General features: G+C 46.7%; 2 protein-coding genes across 9 annotated transcripts in view; one reads left to right on the top strand and one right to left on the bottom strand.

Moving 5' to 3' along the window:
- LOC119971926 (intraflagellar transport associated protein) overlaps positions 1 to 16,041 on the bottom strand; it is a 36,485-nt gene extending 20,444 nt beyond the window's left edge. Inside the window, exons 1-2 of one of the 5 annotated variants that reach the window (XM_038808266.1) lie at positions 2,912 to 3,412; positions 1,607 to 1,817 (exon numbers count right to left, since the gene is read on the bottom strand). Coding sequence is in view for 1 of the 5 variants with exons in the window: in XM_038808262.1 (XP_038664190.1) it covers positions 2,912 to 2,922 (11 nt within the window). In the remaining 4 variants the exon portion in view is untranslated. Of the gene's footprint in view, positions 1 to 1,606; positions 1,818 to 2,040; positions 2,269 to 2,911; positions 3,414 to 4,572; positions 4,597 to 15,979 lie in introns of those variants that run through there. The other 4 variants (XM_038808265.1, XM_038808268.1, XM_038808262.1 and 1 more) reach the window with 4 other exon arrangements.
- rag2 (recombination activating gene 2) lies at positions 1,551 to 23,825 on the top strand. 4 transcript variants are annotated; one of them, XM_038808260.1, is made up of 2 exons: positions 1,551 to 1,722; positions 20,628 to 23,825. In XM_038808260.1, the coding sequence occupies exon 2, from the start codon at positions 20,652 to 20,654 to the stop codon at positions 22,212 to 22,214; it is 1,563 nt and encodes a 520-aa protein (XP_038664188.1). In that variant the 5' UTR covers positions 1,551 to 1,722; positions 20,628 to 20,651; the 3' UTR covers positions 22,215 to 23,825. The 4 variants fall into 4 exon arrangements, with proteins under 4 accessions (XP_038664188.1, XP_038664187.1, XP_038664186.1 ...); XM_038808259.1 differs by lacking the exon at positions 1,551 to 1,722 and adding an exon at positions 2,041 to 2,133; XM_038808258.1 differs by lacking the exon at positions 1,551 to 1,722 and adding an exon at positions 2,048 to 2,222.
- The last annotated feature ends 2,844 nt before the right edge of the window (positions 23,826 to 26,669 follow it).

Here is a 26,669-nt window from a genome sequence, read left to right as displayed (position 1 = left end):
GGACATCTTCAACATCACTTAAAGGGATTGAGCACCTATAAAGGATAGGTGCACTTTGGCTGCAGACATGAAGAGTCATCTTCAAAGGGATAATTTGACTGCAAGGGGTTTAGGCAGAGTACCCCTGATGCAGACAGTGGACAGAAGAATGGAAATCCTAGTCTCTGTTTGGGGCAGGAAGTCCTCCAGATTACACCTTTGCTACCAATGAAAAGAGGGTGCTGATGAGGCCAATGCCAGGAACTTATCTTCCAGGTCATGACTACAATGCTGGGGGGAAAAAAAATCAATGAATTGACCAGGTTGTTAAGGGAAGAATACTGCTCTCTAATTATCTGCTCACACCTCTAACCTCACTATGCACAATACATCCTACCCTGTTTCTCTTCACACTCCCATAATCACTCCACCATCTCCTCTTCATGTTCACACACTCACCACTATTGCAACCCGTGTTTTCCCACACCCAACATCTTAGACACTGCATACCAACTATTCAATCATGAGGGCCAGTTTAGCTCGGTTGGCTGGATAACTGGTTCGTGATGCAAAGCAAGGCCAACAGTGCGGGTTCAAGTCCTATACCAGCTGAGGTTATTCATGAAGGCCCTGACTTCTCAACTTTGCCCCTTGCCTGAGGTGTGGTGACCCTGAGGTTAAATCGCCACCAATCAGCTCTCCCCCTCAAAGAGGAGAGCAGCTTATGGTCATCTGGGACAATGGTGGCTTTATTCAACCATGAAAAGCAACTTTTAAAAAATAATGTCTCACAAGAGTGCCCCTAAAGCAGCAGGTGTAAGACCCTAATTTGAATATTTTTGTCATTATCTCCAATAGTCCTGGCTGGTACCGTGGACAGGGCTGTCTAACCCAATAGAGCAATCTATAATGCGCGTTCACCATATCGGATTCTGTAACACCCACTTGGTGTCTGAATTACAGGCATGGTGTCACCGAACTTCTTGGCCATTTTCATCAGTTTACAATATGGTGAATAGCAAGGACATATGTGACTTTTTTTTAAAATTCTACAGCAAAAACTGCTGTATATATGCAGCTCACAAAACTAAGAGGAAACCCAAGGACAAAAAAGCACCAAACAGGGCTATGTGTCTTGCTGAAATTAATTCCAGCAAGATTTTTATTGGGAATGGCAGACTTGCCATTGCTTGCTTTTTACTGGCGTAATTGTGATTTATCATTAAAGGTGATAAAATTGAACTGCTTAAGAAACACATTTCTGGCATTTTTACTGAGAAGCTTCCAAAGCAAAATGGAACATAAAATACTCTGACACGTTTCTGAAATGTAAAATGCTTTTTGACAATGAAAGAAGGATGCCGCATCATGAAGCATGCTGTCTAGCATTTTAAAAAATAACAGTTAAAGTCTGTAATAGAACAAAACTCAAACTTCTGCAAATCTGTTCTCTGGGGAATCTCGAATGAACCTGCACAAAATGTTTACACAAGGCATTCTGAATGGTTTATGCAAAACCCAGTGGTTTTGTAACAGGAAACATTCTTGCTATCGATTGTTTTGACTTCTATCACTGACAACTGAGTTAGGAAACATACAAACTGCTGCAGAATTTAAAAGAATTTACCTGGAAAGTCTGTTTGGAATATCTTTTAATCAATGATATTACGTATATATTTGGTGAGGTGACAACTGACACCCTGGAGAGGCAAATGATATCCTGGAGAAGGCAACTGTTATCAAGTAAGTGATCAGACAACTTTCTTATAGCACCATTGTGTGCAAATAATCGTGCTCATTGCATTGTTTATCTTCAGACAAGTAGCAGAATAATTTTCCTGTCGAAAGAATGAGTAACTTGTAATTTATAAAGCACATTTTACATTCTTAAGATGTCCCAAAATGTGCCACCGCCAACAATTTGCAGATTCCACAAACAGCAATCGGGATGCATGTCTAGTTAATCTGTTTCAGTGCTGCCGGTTAAGGAAATAATTCTGAACACTGGGAGAGCTCACTGCTCCTCTGCAAAAACTGTCATGGGATTATTTTTAGATCTACCTGAGCCAGCAGACAGGACCTCAGCCAACACGTGACTCCTTTCAGTTCCCAACATCGGAGGTCATAGCTCATGGAAACAAAGTTAAGAAAGCGGTAATAATCTTCGCGTTCATCGAGGCCTGACAAGCAACCACTCGTCCGAACGTGCTCCGTGCCACCCATAAACACAGGGTCAGGCTCCCGTAAGTGAACATGTACATAGTCACCTGTCTTCAGAGGTAACTGGAGACAGAAAATGCAATTGGGGAAGCTGTAACCCTTCAGTCTTTATGAGGAAAGAGTCATAGAGATTCTGGGGTGGTGGCAAAGAGGCAGTGGGATCGGGCAGATGGAAGGTCCTCCCCAAACTCACATGGTTGGTATGTTTTATTTTATTCCTTTTCTCTCTAGCGCTAGGAAGGTGTCACATCTTCAAAGATAAAAGGGATATATATGTCAGGAAGAGAGTAAAACAGTAGACATGTGCCATCCAATCATTCAAGTCTTCAGTCACCTTCTGTGCATATGAACATGAGATTTGAGGCTCCTTGTTCTGACAGCGTATTTAGTGCTTCTAAGAGACATATGGTCAACATTACATAGCATAGAACAAATTGAGTGACAGTGCCGCCCTATCGTGGCATCACATCTAAGTGACTTTTGCAAGAATGGGCTGGATGAGCATAGTCTATACGCTGCCTAATATGAGTAACTGAAGGAACATGCTGCTTGTTTCAATCAGTCAATCCCTTGGACGTACAGCCTATGGCTAACATTGCTGAGTGGCCTAATAGCTACACTAACAACCGATTTAAGATAATCAGTCAAGCTGGTAATGTGGCTAACTTATGCTTGCTGAAAACGACATACATTCATACATTCGTACACTTACCTGAGAAACATTGCAAAGCCCAGCAAATGTCTTCCCTCCTGCTGCTAGGTTTTGACCTTGGGCAACGTAAAATCCACATGTTCTATCTCCATCATCCATGTTACTTTGACATTGCTGTTTAAGCCAGCCTTTCCTGCAAGAACTCTAAAGCTATGTTACTGAAAGGGGCATTACTCAAACTCATCCATTGCCATTTATGCCCTCAGTTGCTTTAAAGTGACCATCAGCCTCTTTGGAGCTCTTGTCGTAGATAATCTGCCCCTTATCTTTATCCTGTCCCAACAATACTAAGAGGATCAAATATATATTATAATGAGCTGACTTCACCTTGCACCTGAACATTAAAAATCCAGGACTTCATTTTCTGTCCATAATGAGAATGGCATCTAAATATTAATTTTTTTAAATAAGCCAAGCTGTAAGCTTACTAATCTAAGTCTCTAAATCTTGGAGAAGAGTTCGTTTGTGATGAATTAAACAAGGCAAAGAACTGTTTTTCTGTGGTTTTGACTAATGAGATGTAGCATCTGTCAGCTCCCATTCTTCGAAGAGTTCTTCATACAGTAACAACCACAAAAAAATGTAACATTTGGCAAGGTACATTATAAAGAATGTAAACAGTCAGAGAGAGGCAGTGTGCACCCTCTATAATCATAATATTAAAGACTAGAGAATTCTATTCCAGTGATCAGTTTACGGTATATCATACATTTGAAACATCAGATTCAAAATGGTGCATTTTTTCACTTTTTCGGTTTCCTCACGAAAGTGTCAAGTCACACGTTAGCACTGCAGCAGACTGATGCTCCAAACATACTTCATTCAGAACCAGAGTGGGCATCAAGGACTGGATTACCCCATCAAATCATTTCAAAATTGCTTTGGGTAATAATTAAGGCATGTCCATTCTTATATATGAATTAGAGAGACATTTGGGGCCGGATTCTCCGTCTTGGAGACTAAGGGCTGGATTCTTCGCTCCCCGACGCCAAAATCGCGTTTGGCGACGGGGCGGAGAATCCGTTTTGCCTCCAAAATCGGGAGCGCCGCTGGTTTTTGAATTCTCCGTCTCCTGAAAAGCGGTGTACTTTAGAGTACGCCGCGCCGAGTATCCACCGACTCAGGCCATTGCCTGAGGACAGCCCTGCGATGCTCCAACCCCAACCGGCCGAGTTCCCGACAGTGTGGGTTATGTCTGCTCACACCATTCGTGAACTCGGCATGTCGGCTGCGGACGCGGTCCGGGGCCGCCACAGTCGGGGGAGGGCCGATCGGCGGGCAGGGGGGGCTTCAGTTGGGGCTGGGGGCACTGTGGGCGGGCGGTCCGAGGCGCGCAAGCGGCCAAATGGGGGGTACTGCTTTGGCGGTCCAGGTACGCGGGTGAGTCCACCATGGAGCACGGCGCGGCTGCTGCAGACCGTGTGCGGCCTCTGAACTGGAAGTGCCGCGGGCCATATCGGCAGCTGGAGCTGCGAGCTCTATGCTGCCTCCCTGCTAGCCCCCAGCAAAACGGGGTATCGGGGACCGAGGACAAAGGGTTCCACAGGCTCAGCATCCGGCTGGGACCCAGTTGGGTCTTGGGATCCAGCAGCTCTCCAACTGTTGTCACGCCTGGGGGTTCCTGCCTCCACCTGATGTACATCATTAGCGGTGGTGCTCACCAGATTGTGCCCCAGAAGCCTGTCCACTGGCATGTCCACATCTGCACTGGTGGGGATGGGGATGACAGCTGTGCCGCGACCACGCATGCATCCTTGGAGCTCTCCTCTGAGGCGATCTCCTCGGAGTCAGGAGAGGGGGCCCCCGCGATGGGCTGGCGCCGTCGGCTGCTGGACCTGTGGGAGAATGGACATGTGGTCAATGGGAGGGATGGGTCAGTCAGTAAGGCAATAACAACTCGTGTTTGACAGGTCCTCCGGGTGGAATCCGGTGGGTCCTCACCTCTGCGGCGTCCGCCAGCCTCCGCGTGGCTGACCCATCTGTCCTCGGCCACACTGGCCAACTCCAGGGCCCACCCCTTAAAGGAGGTGAGGGTTATCAAGTCCAGCACCCCTTCACCAGACTGGGCCCACTCCCGACAATTATGGGAGAGCTTTTCCCGAGGAGACACAGAGAAGGCATCGTTAACCACATGTGCGGTTTACAGTGGGGGGAGAGGGGGTGTAAGGAGGGGGGAGATGCTGAGGGGGGAGGGGGTGGAGAGAGGGCTGGGGCTCGCATGGGGTGTTGGGACCAGATGCTCCCTTCACCGGGGGGGCGGCACCATTGGGTATCTACTCACTCGTGTTGCCCGGTGTAGGTCATTGACCTTCTTCCTGTTCTAAAGGTCAGTCTTCCTAGTCATACTCCCCGAGCTGACAGCTGCTGCCACATTTTTCCGGAGAATTGCATCATTAACTCCACCCACCTTCAGTTGTGGAGGTGATAATCCCTGGGCATTGAAAAACTACACGTTGCAGAATAGTGATTTTCAGTTAACAGTAAAATTAGAGCAAGATTTCTAGAATCTAGAATGTTCACTTTGCAACATTTAAAATTCAGCCTTCCACTTAACAGCTGATGATACCTTAACCAATTAAAACCGAGTGCATTTCCTGATCTACGGTCCCATCCCTGGTACCCCAATCCAGTCCAGATTTCAAAGACATCAGTTTCTGATCTACCACTCAAGATAGTACAGTCAAAGTGCAACTCCGGCAGTTCTGGAAAAAGTCTTTTTCGACTCAAAAAGTTAGCTGTTTGTTTTTCCACAGATACTGCCAGTCCTGCTGAGTTTTTCTTGCACTTTCAGTTTTCATTTCAGGTTTACAGCATCTTCAGTATTTTGCTTTTATTTAAATGCTTTGGTCACGTCGATGAATGCAATGAGGTTTGTGGCGTTGTTCTTGACATTTTTCTTGGATATTTCTGGCAACAAAGACCATGGTCTGGATTTTTGGAAGCAACCTGACTTTAGAAATGCGCATTAGATGCCTAAGATGTGCCTTTAGAAATGCGCATTAGATTTGTGTTCTGCGGTGGCGGGCTATATTATGAGTCAGGGTAGGCAACATTGGAGTATTGACAGGTCGGAGGCTTGCCCGGCTTGGGTCAGGGAACTTGGGTGCACATGAAAAGTGGACCTTCGGAAAGGCATATTTGAGGGGTTTGTTCATCCATGGTGAAGTCCCTGTGCCTCAGAGGGGATATCATTGACTTGTCAGGCGAGTGTGAGCAATCTATACGTTGTTCAACTGATGGCTGACTCTGAAACAGATGGCCCATCATGGGCTTTCCCTATGGGAGAATTGTCATCATTGCTGCCTAATCAAAGTGAACCATTGAAAGCATGGTGTGGGTTCACAGCACAGTCAGGGAGATGGTACTGTCTTACCACCCTTACCTCATTCAGATATGCTGCAGTCACGTAGTTAGTTACCGCGACTCAGTGGATGAACGATGAACAGTACCATGCTCATAATCCCAGCCACTTGCCCTCTTGTCACCCATCTATCAAGATGTGCCCACACTGTTGTCCCTTCACCAGCTCCTTCACAGCTGCGTACTGTCATGGCATAGCAGCCTGACTTAAAGGGAGTAAACCAGTAGGGCATCAGTGGTCACGGAACACAGCTCGCTGCCTTGGGGTCACAGAGCCGCAACATAAATTGCACGTCTCCACCACGCTGTTAACAGTAATCATTGACGATGTGGTGAAACTGTTGAGTGGCTGTAAAAGTGAATGAGAGCATTGTAATCGGACTGGCCCAGGACTCTTTTATCCTTACATTTTCATTGATTGAATGTCACACTGGGGAGCTGTGGGGTAAGGGATGGAACCAGCTGCCCCCGCTTCTCTGATCAGGAAGGAGTCCAGAGCAGGAAATCTACCCTCTACCCAGGTGGCCCTCGATATCCATCTGCCACAACCAAGAAGGTCTGAACACAATTTACAACTGGGATAAGCGCAATAGAGAGCACAGGCATTCCCTCGTTCAGTGCAAGAAAAGGTTCAATGACCTGCTGTATTCAGCAAGGTGAGTAGCTTGGCTCATCCACAGAGAGGTCTAAGGAAAAGGTCACATCTGCATGCTGCAGTTAAGAGTGTGAGATCTGGCACATGCTTCAACACTGAGGCATGTATGTGTAAGCTGCTCATGTAAGTGCTGCGGTAAAGAGAAATATTGTTGCATACACTATATATTAGGCTAACATAAATTCATGTTGCTGATGTAGACCAAGAGGTGAAGAACGCTGAAGAGATGGTCTGGACTGGGGGTGGATCAGCCTGGCTGAGACTCATTTGTTCAGTTGAATGGAGATTGACGGGGTGTTAGGGTGCCAGAGCAGCTGTCTGTTGGTGGTGGTGAATCGCCAGTGGCAGGTGATAAAGGCAGTGTTAAAATCACCTTGGTTGAGTTCATGATGTCAGTTAACTAAGCACAATGGGCCGTTAGCATGAGAGGGAATGCAAAGTTTGGGGTTGTATCATAAGAGCAGAACTTCATCAAGATTACATAAGGAACAGGAACTGGAGGAGGCCATTCGACCCCTCAAGCCCATTCTGCCATTCAACAAGATAAAGACTGATCTTCCAGCTCAATTTCACCTTCCCACACTATCCTCCAGGCCAACTCTCCACTACACAGAAGCCCCCCCAGCCAGTGGTACAACTGTCAGCAAACTATGGCGATATTGGACACTTTCCGTACCTCCTCTCTCTCCCTCAGCAGCCACGGCGTATGTTTCACGATTTTTAAAAGCACAAGTGAACCTCGGCGTGGGGAATTCACCACAGTGGATGCGGAGAATCACGGAGGACCTGGGAACACCGGGTCAGGCCTGCTAATGATATGCCAATGCCGTTTACTGTATGTGCATTCTGGAATGTGCTGTATGTGCATTCTGGAACGCATTAATGCCGCTATAGAGACAATGGAGAATTGTAATTTAGCGTGAAACCGGCAGCCGCCACAATTTCGGCAGCAAAACCGATCCTCCGCCCAATCGCGTTTCCCGATTCTGGAGGATCCTGCCCATTATTTTCCTATTTCTAGTAGTATATCGTGACTATATCTATGGGAAATAAATCAGGAATGTTTCCATTAGAAGTCTCAAATTATGCCAAAAATTATCTTATGAATTCTATACAATCATGTGTTACAGTCATGCACTTTTTCCTGCAAGTTGGCGTCTGAAGGTGTGGATAGTGATGGGAGAAGCTCCGATGGAACCTCTCCCGCTCTTACCATCTGCCATTGGATCGTGATGGAGGATTTACAGGTTGATATTTAACCTGATTGGCCGCTTGATGAACATACCTTCATTGGCCATCAAATCCAGGGGTGGGACTTGAACCTGGAGTGCCTGGCTCAGAGACGGGGACAGTACCCACTACACCACAAGATCACCTTGTAATCAAAAGGTGCTTGGTTACTGAATTAACATTAGTGTGCATTTGTATTATAACACAAACAACTTCACGTAAACATAACCTGTCTTCCAAATCATGCACCAAAACTAGGTAATTCTTTTCGAAAATGTTTTGCTAAATTAGAGCACAGTTTCCACTTTGGGCAGGATCAGGAAATTACGGTCACAAAATATGCTCATAATTGCACAGGTTAGGTCACAGTTCAAGTTTCTGCTGAAACTAATTTGCTTCATCACAAATGTAAAAGCGTCAATGAGCCAGCACAATGAGGCTGAATAATGAAACATAATTCTGTCTTTTCTACTGAAGGTGCTGGGTGGGATTTGCCAATCCTGGGGCTAAGTGTTGACGCTGTTGTAAACGCCGGAGCGTTTTACGACGGCGTCATCTGGCCCCTAGGATCAGCGATCCTGTGCCGCACAGGGGCCAGCCCGGCACTGGAGAGCCTCACCCTGCGTTAGCAGGCGCGCGTTTGTGCATGCGTGTGGGTTGCCGTCTCCGCGACGGCCCCGATGCAACATGGCGGAGACCTACAGGGGCCCGGCGCTGGGATAAGTCCCGATCGCGGGCCAGGCCACTGTGGATGCCCCCCCCCCCCCCACCCCGCTCCGGGGTCGGTACCCCCTCCCCCCCCCCCCCCCCCCCCCAACCAGGCCACCCCCCGCAGCATGAACGCCGAGGTCCCGCCGAGTAGGACCATACGAGAACGACGCAGCGGGACTCGGCCTAACTCGGCGGGCACTCGGCCCATCGCGTGCGGAGAATCGCCGGCAGGGGGGTGGGGAGGGGTGTTGAGCGGCCCCCAACTGGCGCCATGGCAACCGCGCCGGTGCCGATGGCGGACCGGCCAATTCGCGCCCCCCCACCGCCCCCAGCGATTCTCCAACCCGGCGCGGGGTGGAGAATCCCACCTGGTGTATTTAAGAGTGGAAACCTGGTGCCTTTATTAACCTTTATTAACAACATCAAAGCAAAATATTATGGATGCTGGAATCTGAAACAAAAACAAAATGCTGGAAAAACTTAGCAGGTCTGGCAACAATCTGTGGAGAGAGAAAAAATAGAAAGAACGTTTCAAATCCATCTGACTCTTCTTCAGAGCTATAGAGAGAGGGAATGTGTTGGGTGATAGAGTGTATAAGAGCGGGTGGAACAGCTGGAGCAGAGGAGAAAAAAGGTCAGTGATTGGTGGGAGCTCGGAGAGATTGCAACAAGATAAGTAATAATCGCTTATTGTCACAAGTAGGCTTCAATTAAGTTATAAAGTTACTGTGAAAGGCCCTTAGTCGCCACATTCCGGTGCGTAGATCACGAGACAGAGAAAATGTTAATGACAGGAGAAGGTGCTAGTAGTTGCATAAAGGTCAAATATCACAATAAATTAATGGGAGGATAACAATTAGTGTTCAGTGAAAGAGAAACTTAAGAACAAGTGACAGATGGCCCGGTGATGAGGGGGGGGACCGGGGTGTTGCATTGGGATATTTTTCAAAACGGTCAAGATGGAGGAGAAAGGTCTCAGCCTAAAGTTGTTGAACTCAATGTTGAGTCCTGAGTAACGTGCCGAGTAAGAAGATGAGGTGTAGCTCCTCCAGCTTGCGTTGGGCTTCACTGGAACATTGCAGCAGGCCAAAGGTGTACATGTGGGCATGAGAGCAGGATGCTAAGTTGCAATCGCAAGCGTCAGGAAGGTCGGGGTCAGGCTTATGCTTATGGGCTGAGCAAAAGTGTTCAAAATGGGTTTATCACCAAAAATAAGCATTTGTTATAAAGGTACGCAGTCCTCCATCTGAATGTAACTTTATTTCAAATCACTAAAAATAATTTTTTTTAAACTATCCCGAACTATTTGCTAATTTCTTGATGTACACAAGTCAGTTCCTTTGCATATATTTTTGACATGATAAACGTAAAATGAGTCTACACCTGTAACATCTAAAGAATATGTTTTCCCGAAATGCACAATTGGTGGAATCTCTCAACTTGGTGCATGGGGTCAGGTTGAATATTGAACCTAGTGTAACAGATCACAGAACTCTCAAAGTGGTTTTGGGCGTCATGCACATTTAAAATGCCTCAATTATGTTGTGCTGGTTTGTCCAATTCCATCCAGATTGTGCTGCTATCACTGGCCTAAGCCAGCAGAAAGTCTCTCCTTCATACTCAAGCTCCGGTTTCAATTTAAAATGAGATTAATAATAAGCTAACTAACTAAGGAAACTTACTTTTAAGGGTTTTACCAAGTTTTGGGAGGATGTGAGTGTTCAGAAAGGACTTAAGATTAAACTTTGCAGATAGTAACTTGTGTGCATTGATGTATTGGTTATCTTGTACATTTGGAACATGCCACGTCATTATTGCATCTGTTGTACGGCAGTAATCAGACAGTTACTGTCATCAGGGTAGTGCTTGGTACCATCTGCACCCAGCTGTAAACTCTCAAAAATCTCCAACACGGACCTATGCTACGTATTTACCAAGTGTTCTGCACCTTCTAATTCTACAAGCAAGTTCAGTCTTCTAAAGTGCCTGGTATTGTCCAGTTAAAATTGTCTGAAAAAATCGATTAGAGGTAAGGATTACAGTCCTACCACATTGGCTGATCCAGCCCAGAGCAATCATGTGTTTCAATAGATTATTTACAGGTTTAAAATAGTGGAACTGTTTTGAAAGGTTCTTATCATTGACTGATTTATCGCAGACTCTAAAGTATAAAAAAGTTGTTGACTGTTGGCCAGGAGTTCTTATAATCAGAGCCAAGCTTTGCATAAATAACTTAGTGCAGAAAAATATTAAATACAATTTGTTACAAAATTGTATCCATTAATGCTATGGTTATATCGGGTGGTGCCGCAGCACAGTGTTAGCACTGTTGCTTCACAACGCCAGAGACCCAGATTTGATTCCCGGCTTGAGTCACTGTCTGTGCGGAGTCTGCACGTTCTCCCCGTGTCTGCGTGGGTTTCCTCCGGGTTCTCCGGTTTCCTCCCACACGTCCCAAACGACGTGCTTATTAGGTGAATTGAACATTCTGAATTCTCGCTCAGTGTACACCAACAGGTACACTGAGGGAGTGTGGCGAGCAGGGGATTTTCACAGTAACGTCATTGCTGTGTTAATGTAAGCCTACTTGTGACAATAATAAAGATTATAGTTAATAAGGAACAAACTGAAAATAAAGTTAGAATATTATTTAAAATTACCATTTGTAACTCAAGAGAGTAAATGGTACAGATAATTGAGTGGGGGAGAAATCATGTCCTTATACAGGTGATTAAAGCTGATTATCATATTTGTGCTCTATTTATTCTCTAACAGTGAAGATCTCCATACTGTATTTACAGATAAAAATCTTATCAATCCTGATTAAGTTTAATTTTTGTATTCAAAGAATAATAATGCAGTCAGCAAAATGGATCAGAGACAGAATAGGCTGGTAGCTAATCTACTCAAGTTCTATTGAAAGGAAACCTGAAGCCAGAAAAGACAGTGATTAAAAACCTATAATATTTTGCAACTGCCTTTGTATTGGAAGAAAGTTAAGGTGACTTGAAATACATTTAGTACAGAGATAGAGATAAAAGATAAACTAAAATAGATTTATCATTAACTATAAACAGTGACAAGCAACCATTTATTTTGCCCAGATTGTGAGATTTGTTTTTTTTCCATTTAAACTTGATGCTGCTCCAACCTCCGATACACTATAATGTGACCCTGTAACGTGCATAATCTGAGAACAAACATGTTGAATTTAAACTCTTGAAATAGTTCAGTTCGTTTCCAATTGTGACTGCCTCAGAATTTAAATCCAAAACCCAATTAAAATGATACTTATGGTGATTTGCACCCTGGCAATTTCTTTTTTGAAAGTTTTTCCAATTCAGGGTCAATTTAGCGTGGCCAATCTACCACCCTGCACATCTCTGGGATGTGTGGGGGTGAGGTCCACGCAGACATGGGGAGAATGTGCAAACTCCACACGGACAGTGACCCGGGGCCTGGATCGTACCCTGGTCCTCGGTGCCCTGAGGCATCAGCGCTAACTACTGCACCACCGTGCCGGCCTCACCCGATTTCGATATTTGGGAGAGATGTCAGGTCTATCCATAATCAAACGAGTCTCAGACATCAAGTATGGTCAGATGGTGAGATACCAGAGGGCAGTTGGTGAATGTGAAACTGTCTCCCACCCCAATCTCCGAGTAAAGGAAAATTAAGAAAACTGGAGGATCAGGGAAGGACAGTCCACAAACTCCCTCCAGTTTCTAATCTATCAAGAATACAATTAACAAACTGGATATTGGTTAGTTGCCTTTTTAAAAAGTGCAAAAATCTGAAAGGTTTCCACAGAGTAACCACTCTACATACAAAAGTCAAATGAATTATAAATTTGGACAAAGATTACTGTAAATGTAAATTTTGTGTAAATGTTGAATTTTAGTGAATACTTAATGAAAGGGAAATATTATTTAATACCTGGTCTGCCGTGATTATCATTAACCATGAAAACTAAAAACGCAATAGTCTCCATGTTGCAGTTTCTGCAGTTATGCATATTCAAAACTGGCAATAATTATCACTGAATGTCCCAGACAGCATCACTGGATAGAATATCAACCAGTGAAATTCAAACATAATCTCCCATCCTCTCAGCAGGAGCACTTACTGTTTGCCATAGTGCTCTACAACAGGGAAATTAAATCCCTCCCCAATTCTGGTACCGGTGAGGGGCTAGCACCGGCGCCGCATGGAACACCCGCAGGTTGCGTTGAGAACAGCCGGAGAATCGCTGCGCACGTCTAAGCCCCCACCAGTCGCGCTGGGAAACATGGCGTCGGTTGTGTGGACCACGTACCCGCCCACCCCGACCCCACAACCCACCCCCTGGCCACCCCTCACCACTCCCCCCAGCCTTAGCAAAAGTTCTTTAGCCAGCGACACAGATCCCGGCCGAGTTATCACCGCTGAACACTGTCTACAGCCGGCACGCCAGGTTCCTGACCGCTGGGACCACACATGGCCCGTGCTGTCGGGAACTTGGCCCATCGGGAGCGGAGCAGCATGGGTGACCAGGCTGATGACGTGCCAACGGTGTTGCGACTGCACTCAATGCACGTCCCGATGATGCCGATTTGGAGGGGGCGGAGCATCGCAAACCGGCGTCAAACCAGCGCCTGCCCCGATTCCGGCTTCGGAAGCCATTCTCCATCCGATCGCCGATCCCAATTTCGGCGTCAGGCTACGGAGAATCCCGCCCTGTATTTCTGGGATACGACTAATTACTTCAAAAAGCAACCATAATCCACCCTCTTAATTTACATTACTTATTAATGAAGATTTTCCATTTTCGCAAATACCTTCCGAACATTAAGAAGTAGCACAAGGCTCATTTTCAACTGATTCCATGGTTGAAGAATTCACATTTTTAAGACGCTGATTAGGTCCAGTTTAAATATTTGATTGGAAATTGAAGAATTTCAATCGAAATTCCATATTAAAAAAAAATTCAAGGAACAATTCTAGAAATGAAAATGACATGATTTTGTCAGATTTCTGTAAGAAATTGGTTTTGGTTTCTTAAGGAAAGCCAGATTCTTTGAAAAAAAATGGTTTAATAATAATAATCTTTATTAGTATCACCAGTAGGCTTACATTAACACTGCAGTGAAGTTACTGTGAAAATCCCCTAGTTGCCACAAGATGAAAAGTGAATTGCTCGGCAATGCAGGTTGCTCAGTGATTAACACTATCTTTTATTGCAACGAGTGCCACCAGGGCCTCGTTTCAATTAACTGCATTTCAGGAGAAAACATTGGTTCACTGAAACTTAAGGTATTGCTTTCTGAGGCCTACACATGTACCAAGCCGAAAGGCAAGAGAAGGAATGTTAGAATTCAGAAGAGAAAATGAAATGTCCGTAACAAAACTGATATTGCAAAATGTTATTGCAATATTGCAAAATTATACCTCTACCATAGGCTAGAGTAATAGAAAGTCGTGCAACTCAAAAGTTAAAAACACTGCGCCCCAAGGGGAAGCATCCTTGAACATGGAATGAAGTCAGAGATGAAACAGCAGAAGCTCTGAACACAGTCTGCCAAACATGCATAGAATCCATAGAATCCCTACATTGCAGAAGGTGGCCATTCGACCCATCGAGTCTGCACCGACCATCTGTACCATCTACAAGATTCACTGCAGGAACTCACCAAGGGTCCTTCGACAGCACTTCCAAACCCACGACCACTACCACCCAGAAGGACAAGGGTAGCAGATACATGGCAACACCACAACCTGGAGGTTCCCCTCCAAGCCACTCACCATCCTAACTTAGAAATATATCATGTTTGTTCACTGTCGCTGGGTCAAAATTCTGGAACTCCCTCCCGAACAGGACTGTGGGTGTACCTACACCACATGGACTGCCGCGGTTCAAGGCCTAGCCAGTGACATCCCATGAAACAATTAAGATTGACCGCTCTCCTAAAGGCACATAGATTATTAGGTTTTGGTGATACTCTGTATGTGGGTGGGTTTCCTCCGGGTGCTCCGGTTTCCTTCCACAAGTCCCGAACAACGTGCTTGTTAGGTAATTTGGATATTCTAGGAATGTGGGGAAGTGATTGGGGTGAAGGCACTGGTGAGGAGGGTATCCAAGGCCTTCTGCTGCTCCTAACCCTGATTCTCCTGCTCCTATTCCTGTAATTCATTGTGGCTCCTAAACCAGATTGTGTTCCCACTCCTGATCCTACTCCCGATAAAGCTACTGCTCTTAATTCTGATCTCATTCCCAATCCTGTGCAGCTCCTGCTCCCGATCTAGAACCAGCTCCTTATCTAGATCCAGCTCCTGCTCCAGCTACAACTGCTTTTCTTTATCTTGTTCCTGATTCTGATCCTTCCTGCTCCTGATCAAGATCTAGCTCCTGCTCTGGCTCCTGATCTAGCTCCTGCTCCTGATCCGGCTCCTGAACCTTAGGCAGCTCCTGATCTAAATCCTGCTCCAGATCCTGATACAAATCCTGCTCCAGATCCTGATACTAATCCTATTCCAGATCCTGATCCAGATGCAGTTCCTGAACCTTAGCCAGCTCCTGATCCAAATCCTGCTCCAGATCCTGATACAAATCCTATTCCAGATCCTGGTCCAGCTCCTGCTCCAGATCCAGATACAGTTCCTGAACCTTAGCCAGCTCGTGATCCAAATCCTGCTCCAGATCCTGATACAAATCCTGCTCCAGATCCTGATCCAAATCCTATTCCAGATCCTGATCCAGATGCAGTTCCTGAACCTTAGCCAGCTCCTGATCCAAATCCTGCTCCAGATCCTGATACAAATCCTATTCCAGATCCTGGTCCAGCTCCTGCTCCAGATCCAGATACAGTTCCTGAACCTTAGCCAGCTCTTGATCCAAATCCTGCTCCAGCTCCTGTTACAAATCCTGTTCCAGCTCCTGATACAAATCCTGTTCCAGATCCTGATCCCGCTGTGGGAGTTATTTAATTATTTATTACAGATTGGGGTTTGAGGATTCAGATGCATCTGGGTATTATTAAGCAGCCGTTGCTATAAGTTTATTCTGTAATAAGTAAAAACTTGGATTTTGTTATGAATATTTTAAAGATTTTTGGTGCAGTTTCCAGCGCTCTTACCTTCCTTCCTGTCGCTTAGCAACGCTGAGGGGGCGGGGCAGAGCCGGTGCGGGGTTTTCTGGGAGCTGTAGTCTGGGTGGGCGAGACTGGAAACTACAACCCCCACAACCGCAGCGGCATTTTCCCACTGGAAACTACAACCCCCACAATCGCAAGCGGCATTTTCCCACTGGAAACTACAAAACCCACAAATCCAAGCGGCATTTTCCCCCTGGAAATGAGCCTTCCGAGTAAATTCATCCACTCAATGTTAGTTCCGGAATCCGGGGGGGAGCAAGTAGGGGGGAACAGATGTCCCATCTTGTTATGTCTCTTATAGTATTCCATAAGAAGATGATGTATCCTAGAAATATGTTGAATATATTATTACCAGTGCTCCCAAATAATGAATCCCACAAATATCACAGTGGATAGTAAACAAGAACTAAGGGAAGGTGATGTGACAGGAGTGACTGAATTAGAACAAAAAGAACAAAGAAAATTACAACACAGGAACAGGCCCTTCGGCCCTACCAGCCTGCACCGATCCAGATCCTTTATCTAAACCTGTCACCTATTTTCCAAGGATCTACTTCCCTCTGTTCCCCGCACGTTCATATAGCATCTTAAATAATGCTATCGTGCCCGCCTCTAGCACCTCCGCTGGCAAAGCGTTCCAGGCACCCACCACCCTCTGCGTAAAATACTTTCCACACACATCTCCCTTAAACTTTCCCCCTTTCACCTTGAAATCATGACCCCTTGTAATTGACACCCCACTCTTGGAAAAAGCTTATTGCTGTCCACCCTGTCCATATCTCTCATAATTTTGTAGACCTCAACCAGGTCCCCCCTCAACCTCCGTCTTTCCAACGAAAACAATCCTAATCTACTCAACCTTTCTTCATAGCTAGCACCCTCCATACCAGGCAACATCCTGGTGAACCTCCTCTGCACCCTCTCTAAAGCATCCACATCCTTCTGGTAATGTGGCGACCAGAACTGCACGCAGTATTCCAAATGTGGCCAAACCAAAGTCCTATACAACTGTAACATGACCTGCTGACTCTTGTACTCAATACCCCGTCCGATGAAGGCAAGCATGCTGTATGCCTTCTTGACCACTCTATCGACCTGCGTTGCCACCTTCAAGGTACAATGGACCTGAACTCCCAGATCTCTCTGTACATCAATTTTCCCCAGGACTCTTCCATTGACCATATAGTCCGCTCTTGAATTAGATCTTCCAAAATGCATCACCTCGCATTTGCCTGGATTGAACTCCATCTGCCATTTCTCTGCCCAACTCTCCAATCTATCTATATTTTGCTGTATTCTCTGACAGTTCTCCTCGCTATCTGCAACTCCACCAATCTTAGTATCATTTGCAAACTTGCTAATCAGACCACCTATACCTTCGTCCAGATCATTTGTGTATATCACAAACAACAGTGGTCCGAGCACGGATCCCTGTGGAACACCACTAGTCACCTTTCTCCATTTTGAGACACTCCCTTCCACCACTACTCTCTGTCTCCTGTTGCCCAGCCGGTTCTTTATCCATCTAGCTAGTACATCCTGAACCCCATACAACTTCACTTTTTCCATCAACCTGCCATGGGAAACTTTATCAAACACCTTACTGAAGTCCATGTATATGACATCTACAGCCCTTCCCTCATCAATTAACTTTGTCACTTCCTCAAAGAATTCTATTAGGTTTGTGAGACATGACCTTCCCTGCACAAAACCATGCTGCCTATCACTGATAAGTCTATTTTCTTCCAAATGTGAATAGATCCTATCCCTCAGTATCTTCTCCAACAGTTTGCCTACCACTGACGTCAAGCTCACAGGTCTAGAATTCCCTGGATTATCCCTACTACCCTTCTTAAACAAAGGGACAACATTAGCAATTCTCCAGTTCTCCGGGACCTCACCCGTGCTCAAGGATGCTGCAAAGACATCTGTTAAGGCCCCAGCTATTTCGTCCCTCGCTTCCATCAGTAACCTGGGATAGATCCCATCCGGTCCTGGGGACTTGTCCACCTTAATGCCTTTTAGAATACCCAAAACTTCCCCCTTCCTTATGGCGACTTGACCTAGAGTATTTAAACATCAATCCCTAGCCTCAACATCCGTCATGTCCCTCTCCTTGGTGAATACCGATGCAAAGTACTCATTAAGAATCTCACCCATTTCCTCTGACTCCACGCATAAATTCCCTCTTTTGTCTTTGAGTGGGCCAATCCTTTCTCTAGTTACCCTCTTGCGCCTTATATACGAATAAAAGGTTTTGGGATTTTCCTTAACCCTGTTAGCCAAAGATATTTCATGACCCCTTTTAGCCCTCTTTATTGCGCGTTTGAGATTTGTCCTACTTTCACGATATTCCTCCAAAGTTTCATCAGTTTCAGTCGCCTTGATCTTATGTATGCTTCCAGTGTCTACCTCTCATTCAAAACTGTCTTGTTTACTATTGATGCGACCATCAATTCACTCGAGACTTGAGTAGAAGTAAACCGTGGCTTTAATCAACTTAGAACAGTGCCTGCCTGCGACTGAACCAATTCTGATAACTGCCGGCAGGTTGACTGCTCTTTATACCTCCCTTCAAGGGGGAGAAGCCATGGGCAGCGCCCATACATGCCCAACATGTTCCCCTATGGTTAATGCCATACAATGGCCCATAGGAAAAGCCTACAAGGGCAACAGTATGGCACAGATACAAATATACAAATACAAGTGCGACAGCACAGATACAAATACACTGGTGGATTATTAGTATAATACATTCACCACAACTATCCACTGCGATATTTGTGAGATTAATTATCACCAATAGTGGGCGGCCGGTGGAAGCAAAGAGGAGAAAGGTTAAGGTTAAGGTTTACCTCTTCCATGCTTAACACCCCAGGCCCAAAACACTCATTCCAGGTTAAGCAATGTTTCACTTGCATCTCTTCCAATTTGGTCTACTCCTGCATTCGCTGCTCCCAATGTGGTCTCTTCCATATCGGAGAGACCAAACACAGACTGGGTGATCGCTTTGCTGAGCATCTTTGGTCTGTGCGCATTCAGGACCCTGACCTTCCTGTTGCTTGCTATTTTGACAAAAGACCCTGCTCCCATACCCACGTGTCTGTTCTTGGCCTGCTGCAATGTTCCAGTGAAGCTCAACGCAAACTGGAGGAACAACATCTCATCTTCCAGTTAGGCACGCTACAGCCTTCCGGTCTCAACATCGAAGTTAACAACTTCAGATGATCAGCCCCACCTCGACCCATTTGTTTTCATCTCATTTCATTTTAACTGTCTTTTACCATTTCTTTCTTTCTTAATATATATTTAATCCCCCCCAGTCTTATCCACCTTTCCTGCACCTTTCTCCTCTTTGCTTCCCCTTCCCCTCCCGCCACATCTACAGTTCATCCTCTGATGTTAGTTTCTCTGCTGTTTGGCTTTTCACATCTTTTGCTCTCTCTGGGGACTGCCATTAACACTCTTTCCCCTTGGTTTCTGTGGCCATTAGCACCCGGTTTCCCTGGGTTTCTGTGGCTATGACCCATCTTTCATTCTCACTCCACAGTATAAATATTTCCCACTTTCTCTGTCTGTTAGCTTTGACAAAGAGTCATCGGACTCGAAACATTAGCTCTTTTCTCTCCCTACAGATGCTGCCAGACCTGCTGAGATTTTCCAGAATTTTCTCTTTTGTTTCAGATTCCAGCATCCGCAGTAATTTGCTTTTATCCAGTGTTGTAGTGAGAGGCTGTTTGAGATTGCAGGGTGCATACCGTGGAGGTCTCTGGCGTTCAGTACATGAGTGGCCAATGCCCGGCAAGACTTGCAGCCTCCCAACCTCTCCCACCACGTGAATTATTTCCTAATCTGACCCCACCGCTGCTAACCAGTTTCCAGGTCATTGTCTCTGGCTGATGTACAATTAACCCGCTCAGGACAATTTCCCCACCCCTCTACCGATGGAACAATAACTAAAATACGAAGCATATCCTGAGCTGGGATTGAAATAAACAGTGAGCTGGAGGAAAGTGAAAGAAATTGCAGCTTGTGCGTTCCAAATAATTGATTTTTTTGAAAACCAAAAAAAAAATCAATGCACAATGTTTTCGTTTCATAACAAAATAATTTCACCACTTAAAGTAATTGAATGCTGAAATATAAAGTGAAGTTTGTTTTTAAATGTTGATTTATCAGACAAATTATAGGGGAAAACTGCATTGCAGCTGCCAAAGAGTTTCCAGAGGGGTTACGTGGCACGGTAGCACAGTGGTTAGCACTGATGCTTCACAGCGCCAGGGTCCCAGGTTTGATTTCCGGCTGGGTCACTGTCTGTGGGAAATCTCCACGTTCTCCCTGTGTCTGCGTGGGTTTCCTCCGGGTGCTCCGGTTTTCCCCCACAAGTCCCGAAAGATGTGCTTGTTAGGTGAATTGGGCTTTCTGAATTCTCCCTCTGTGTACCCGAACAGGCGCCAGAATGTGGCGACTAGGGGCTTTTCACAGTAACTTCATTGTAGTGTTAATGTGAGCCTACTTGTGACAATAAAGATCATTATTAGAAGTTCAGCTTCCTCAAAACCCAGCACACTCAATGTTGCGATAAATCTTTCAGCTCTAATATTCTTTTATGTTTCTTTTTCTTTGCAAGGTTTGTCAGCTTCCCATTGCAAACATGTCCCTGCAAATGGTTTCAGATAACAGCAACACTGCGCTCATCGCCACCGGATTCTCGCTGTTCAATTTTCACGGGGAAATCTTCCTTTTTGGTCAGAAAGGTTGGCCAAGGAGATCCTGCAGCACAGGAGTTTTCCTCCTGCAGCTCAAGGGGCATGTTCTCAAACTGAAAGCGGTGTCGTTTTCTCCTGATTCCTGCTACCTCCCTCCACTGCGATGCCCCGCAATCACCCATCACTCAGACCCCTCAGATTCAAGCAGCCTCTTGTACTTCATTCATGGAGGAAGGGATCCAAATAATGACTTGTCCAGTGTGCTTTATTGCATGATGGTTCACAGCAGCACGGGCAACAAGAGGACATCGCTCCGCTGCATTGAGAGAAAACTTGGAGGGGATGTCCCTCAGGGGAGATATGGCCACACCATCAATGTGATTCAGAACAACGGGCTGACCCTGGGTGTCTTGTTTGGGGGAAGATCATATCGGCCTCCGGGGCAAAGAACCACAGAAAACTGGAACAGTGTGGTCGACTGCGCCCCCCGGGTTTTTCTGATTGATATCAACACTGGCCATTGCACCTCTCACCTGACGCCAGAAATAGAAGATGGCTTTTCATTCCACGTCTCCATGGCGAGAATGGACACCGTCTACATATTGGGGGGTCACTCCATCGGAAGCAACCACCGCCCTGCAAGGTTGCTCAGTCTGAAAGTTGACCTGTTAGCGACCTCTCCAAGTGTAACGTGCACAATACTCAACTGTGGCATCGCTGTGTCAAGTGCAATAGTGGCCCAAGCCAGCAAAGATGAATTCATCATTGTGGGTGGCTATGAATCCGAGAGTCAGAAGAGAATGCTTTGTAACACCATCATTTTGGACAGTAACAACATTCAGATCCTAGAAAGGGAGCCCCCAGATTGGACCAGTGACATCAAAGCCAGCAAAACCTGGTTTGGGAACAATATGGGGAATGGTGCTGTGTTAATCGGCATCCCGGGAGATAGCAAACGTGATACAGCCGAGGCCAACTTCTTCTACATCGCCAATTTCGGCCAGTTAGAGGAAGAAAGCCAAGTTTCTTGCAGCCAGGAATCATTCACCGACCCAGAAGAATGCAGCACATTTGAAGACTCGGAAGAATTTCACTTTGAAGTGGGGGCTGATGGCTCTGACGATGCGGAGAACCTGGATAACGGCGACGAGGAAGGCTACTGGATTAAATGCAGCCCCAACTGCAACATGAACGTTAACATCTGGGCACCTCATTACTCCACAGAGCTCCACAAACCTGCCATGATTTTCTGTTCCAGTGCAAGGGAGGACGGTCACTGGGTACACGCCCAGTGCATGGACCTGGCAGAGTCCCAGCTCATTCAGTTTTCGCAGGAAAACACAAAGTATTTTTGCAAGGAGCACCTGCGCATTGACCGAGGAATTCAAACCCCACAAAAGAAAAGACAGATCAAGCGAACCCCAATCAAATTGCCGCGTAAGAAATCGCCGGCAACAATGAAGAGGACACCCATGACGAAGAGTTTCCTCAAGAGGCTGTTTGATTGAAATCTGGGCTTAGTAATGATTGACAATTTGCAGCAAACATAGAATTTAACATTTGGGGTCATGGCAATACGTGTGCACTCTGATTTTAAACTTATTCCTATATACAAACACCCAACATAACTGTGTGTGCTTTATATACGCAGTACAAGACACATATTGAGCTAAAAATGATCTCAGTGTGTCTGAGCATTGCATAGTCGACATGTACCAAGACACAAACGATGTCCATTTTCCTATTTAACAAAGGATGTAATAGAATTGGCACCTGATACCTTTATACTCTACAAAAGCAAAATACTGCTGGCGTTAGAGAGGATGCAGAAAAGATTGACGAGAATGGTCTCAGGGGTGTAGGTCAATTGGAGAATCTCGGTCTGTTTTCCTTGGGGAAGATGAGGCTCAGAGGAAATTTGATAGCGGCATTAGAAAATCATGAGGGGTCAGATCTGGAGAAAGTGTACCTATTGGGGCAGCACAGTGACACAGTGGTTAGCACTGCTGCTTCACAGCGCCAGGGACCCAGGTTCAATTCTGGCCTTGGGGTGACTGTGTGGAGTTTGCACGTTCTCCCCGTGTCTGCGTGGGTTTCCTCCGGGTGCTCCGGTTTCCTCCCACAGTCCAAAGATGTGCAGGTTAGGTGGATTGGCCATGCTAAATTGTCCCTTAGTGTCCAAAAGGTTAGGTGGGGTTACAGGGATAGGTTGGGGCATGGGCCTAGGAAGGGTGCTGTTTTGGAGGGTGGGTGCAGACTCAATGGGCCGAATGGCCTCCCTCCGCACTGTCGTGATTCTATGGCTCTATGACTGGCAGGAGGATCAAGAAGCAAAGGGCACAGATTTGTGATAACTGGCAGAAGTAGAAATGACGACATGAAGAGAGACCTTTTTGCTCAACGAGTGGCTTGCATCTGGAATGTACTGTCTGAGATTGTGGTAGAAGCAGATTCAATCGAGGCTTTCAGAGGGAACTTGATTATGATCTGAAATGGGAGCATGCACAGGGCTACGGGGTGATAGCAGGAGAGCGACAGGAGATGTTTTGCTCCTTCAGAAATCCACCAAAGACACGATGGGCCGAATGATCTTCTGTGCTGTAAATGCTCTGTTATTCTATACTCATCTGCAAGTCTGAAATACTCAGCAGGTCAGGCAGTGTCTGCGGGGAGAGGCTGATGATCTTTCATCAGAACAAAAATTCAGAAAGGTAGAATCAAAATATTCTGTCATTAACCTGGAACATTAACTCAGTTTTCCTCGCTATTCGCTGATTTTAGTTCTACTTTGCTATAAATTGCACAAAATTCTCAGTGTATAGTGTCCCAGAGCGGGACCGTTTATAAAATAATAATCAATATTTTATAGACAGGGACTAATTTCTAAATGATGCTGTGAAGAAACGCAAGAGATTTGTTCAATGAACATTTGCTATTTTGTAAATTTAGCTGCAACATTTCTTTGGTGTTCCTGCCCAGAGCCTACTATCTGGAGCACAAAACAAGTTTTGAAGAATTTGAATACTGGTTTACTTTTGGTGCTATGCTTTTTAAAACATCTGTTACTAACTTTACAGTGGTGCTAATAAATTTACTGAAATAAAAAATAATAATCACAATCTTGAGGGTTTTCTTTGACTTTGGTGCAGCAAACATCAACACAAACGCTGACACACACTATGATCCTCATATGGACATGAAACAAGCAGAAGAGATGTGAACTGCAGAGATTGAGCTTATTGCCAAAAAGTTGGATCCATGCTGCACTCTGTTTAGCCCTCAATACATCCTGCAGATCCTCAAAATGGTGGATTCTTTAACAAGTTTCCACTTGTTTACCCATGTGGTTTTAATAGTCTTACAACAGAGCCTGCCTGCGACCAGAAGAACTGAGGGCAGGCTCACACGGCTGCAGCACTTTATACTTCTGGTAGTGGGAGGGGCCATGGGCGGAGCCAAGGGTGGAGCCCTGTACAAGCCCCTCATCTCCCCCTATGGGCAGAGCCGCACAACGGCTCACATACAGAGCCCACAAGGACATAATACAATGCAATACAATACAGTGTGAATTACATTCACCACATTCACCCCCTGTAAAAAATCAAGTCCGGCGGGGGTGACAGGTCTACAGGTTGAGCCGGTCCGGTGGCCGAGTCATCCTTTGGGATCGGCGGAGCACCGGGGTTGCAGCCTCTTCGGGTGGTTGGGCAGTGACGGTCGGTGTGGGTATGAGGGTGGACTCCGGGGGTGTTTCCGTCCGAGCTTCGTTCCTGATCGGTGCGACGGTCGAAGAGGGGTGCAGGAAACCTATAGGCGCGGGGGCGCAGGGCGTGGGGAGTTGGGTGGGGTGTAGTGTGAGGGGCCGGTGGTGGTGGTGGTGGATCCTACAGGTGCCAGGTCCCGGAGGGAAATGGTGTCCTGACGGACGTTGGGGTATTCAATAAAGGCGTAGTGGGGGTTCGAGTGTAGCAGTAGCACCCTCTCTACTAGTGGGTCAGTTTTGTGTGCCCGGACGTGCTTCCGGAGGAGAACCGGGCCCGGTGTCCTCAACCAGGATGGGAGCGAAGCCCCCGTGATAGTGCCCCTAGGTAAATAAATTAATCGTTCGTGGGGGTCTGGTTGGTGGCGGTGCATAGGAGGAACCTAATTGCATGGAGCGCGTCGGGGAGGACCTCCTGCCAGTGGGAGGTTGGGAGATTCCTGGACCGGAGGGTCAGTAGGACGGTCTTCCAGACCGTCGCATTCTCCCTCTCCACCTGCCCGTTCCCCCTGGGGTTTTAGCTGGTAGTCCTGCTCGAGGCAATGCCCTTGTCGAGGAGGTACTGACGCAGCTCGTCGCTCATGAAGGACGAACCCCTGTCACTGTGTACGTAGCTGGGGAAACCGAACAGGGTGAAGAGACTGTGCAGGGCTCTGATGACTGTGTGGGAGGTCATATCGGGGCACGGGATGGCAAAAGGGAAGTGAGAGAATTCATCAATGACATTGAGAAAGTACACATTTCGATTGGTCGAGGGGAGTGGTCCTTTGAAATCGATGCTCAGGCGCTCAAAGAGCCGGGAAGCCTTTACCAGGTGGGCCTTGTCTGGTCTATAGAAGTGCGGTTTGCACTCCGCGCAGATCGGGCAATCCCTGGTGATGGCTTTTACCTCCTCGGTGGAGAAAGGCAGATTTTGGGCTTTGACATAGTGGGCAAGCCAGGTGACCCCTGGGTGGCAGAGGTCGTTGTGGATAGCCTTCAGGCGGTCGTCTTGCACGCTGGCGCATGTGTCGCGGGACAGGGCATCTGGGGGCTCGTTGAGCTTCCCCGGTCGATATATGATATCATAATTATAGGTGGAGAGTTCGATCCTCCACCGCAAGATTTTATCGTTTTTTATTTTGCCCCTTTGCGAGTTGTCAAACATGAAGGCAACCGATCTTTGGTCGGTGATGAGGGTAAACCTCCTACCTGCGAGGTAGTGCCTCCAGTGCCGTACGGCTTCCACAATGGCTTGAGCTTCTTTCTCGACTGAGGAGTGTCGAAGTTCCGAAGCGGAGAGGGTCCAGGAGAAGAAGGCTACTGGTCTCCCTGCCTGATTCAGAGTGGCAAATATTTCTGAGGCGTCGCTCTCCACCTGGAAGGGGACGGATTCATCCACCGCCCGCATGGCAGCTTTGGTGATGTCCTCCTTGATGCAGTTGAAGGCCTGGCGGGCCTCAGCTGACAGTGGGAAGAGTGTGGTCTTAAATAGTGGGCGGGCTTTGTCCGCATACTGGGGGACCCACTGGGCGTAATAAGAGAAGAATCCCAGGCACCTCTTGAGGGCCCTGGGACAATGAGGGAGAGGGAGTTGTAAGACGGGGCGCAAACGGTCCGGGTCGGGGCCCAGGACTCCGTTTTCCACAACATAGCTGAGGGTGGCTAGTCTGGTAGTGCGGAAAACGTATTTCTCCGTATTGTAGGTGAGGTTGAGTTTCTGGGCGGTTTGGAGAAATCGATGGAAGTTGGCGTCGTGGTCCTGCTGATCATGGCCGCACGCAGATGGTGACATTGTCCAAGTACGGAAACGTGGCCCGCAGCCCGTACTGGTCCACCATTTGGTCCATTGTTCATTGGAACACCAAGACCCAATTCGTGACGCCAAAGGGGACCCGGAGGACATGGAAGAGGCGGCCATCTGCCTCGAACGCCGTGTGGTGGCGGTCCTCCGGGCGGATTGGGAGCTGGCGATAAGCAGACTTCAGATCCACCGTGGGGAATATGCGGTACTGGCCGATCTGGTTGACCATGTCTGCAATTCTGGGGAGGGGGTACGCATCGAGGTGCGTGAACCGGTTAATGGTTTCGCTATAATCAACCACCATCCGGAACTTTTCCCCGGTCTTGACGACCACCACCTGAGCTCTCCAGGGGCTGTTACTGGCCGTTATGACTCCCTCACGTGGGAGCCGCTGGACTTCGGCTCTGATGAATACTCTAT

Source organism: Scyliorhinus canicula, chromosome 9 (assembly GCF_902713615.1).
Source record: "Scyliorhinus canicula chromosome 9, sScyCan1.1, whole genome shotgun sequence".
Taxonomy (NCBI): Eukaryota; Metazoa; Chordata; class Chondrichthyes; order Carcharhiniformes; family Scyliorhinidae; genus Scyliorhinus; species Scyliorhinus canicula.
Note: the sequence above shows the minus strand (reverse complement) of the source record. Positions and strands in the feature narration are given on the sequence as shown.

Bases quoted from the DNA above. Each gene is read 5' to 3' on its own strand.
- rag2 (XM_038808260.1), top strand. From the start codon at position 20,652: ATGTCCCTGCAAATGGTTTCAGATAACAGCAACACTGCGCTCATCGCC.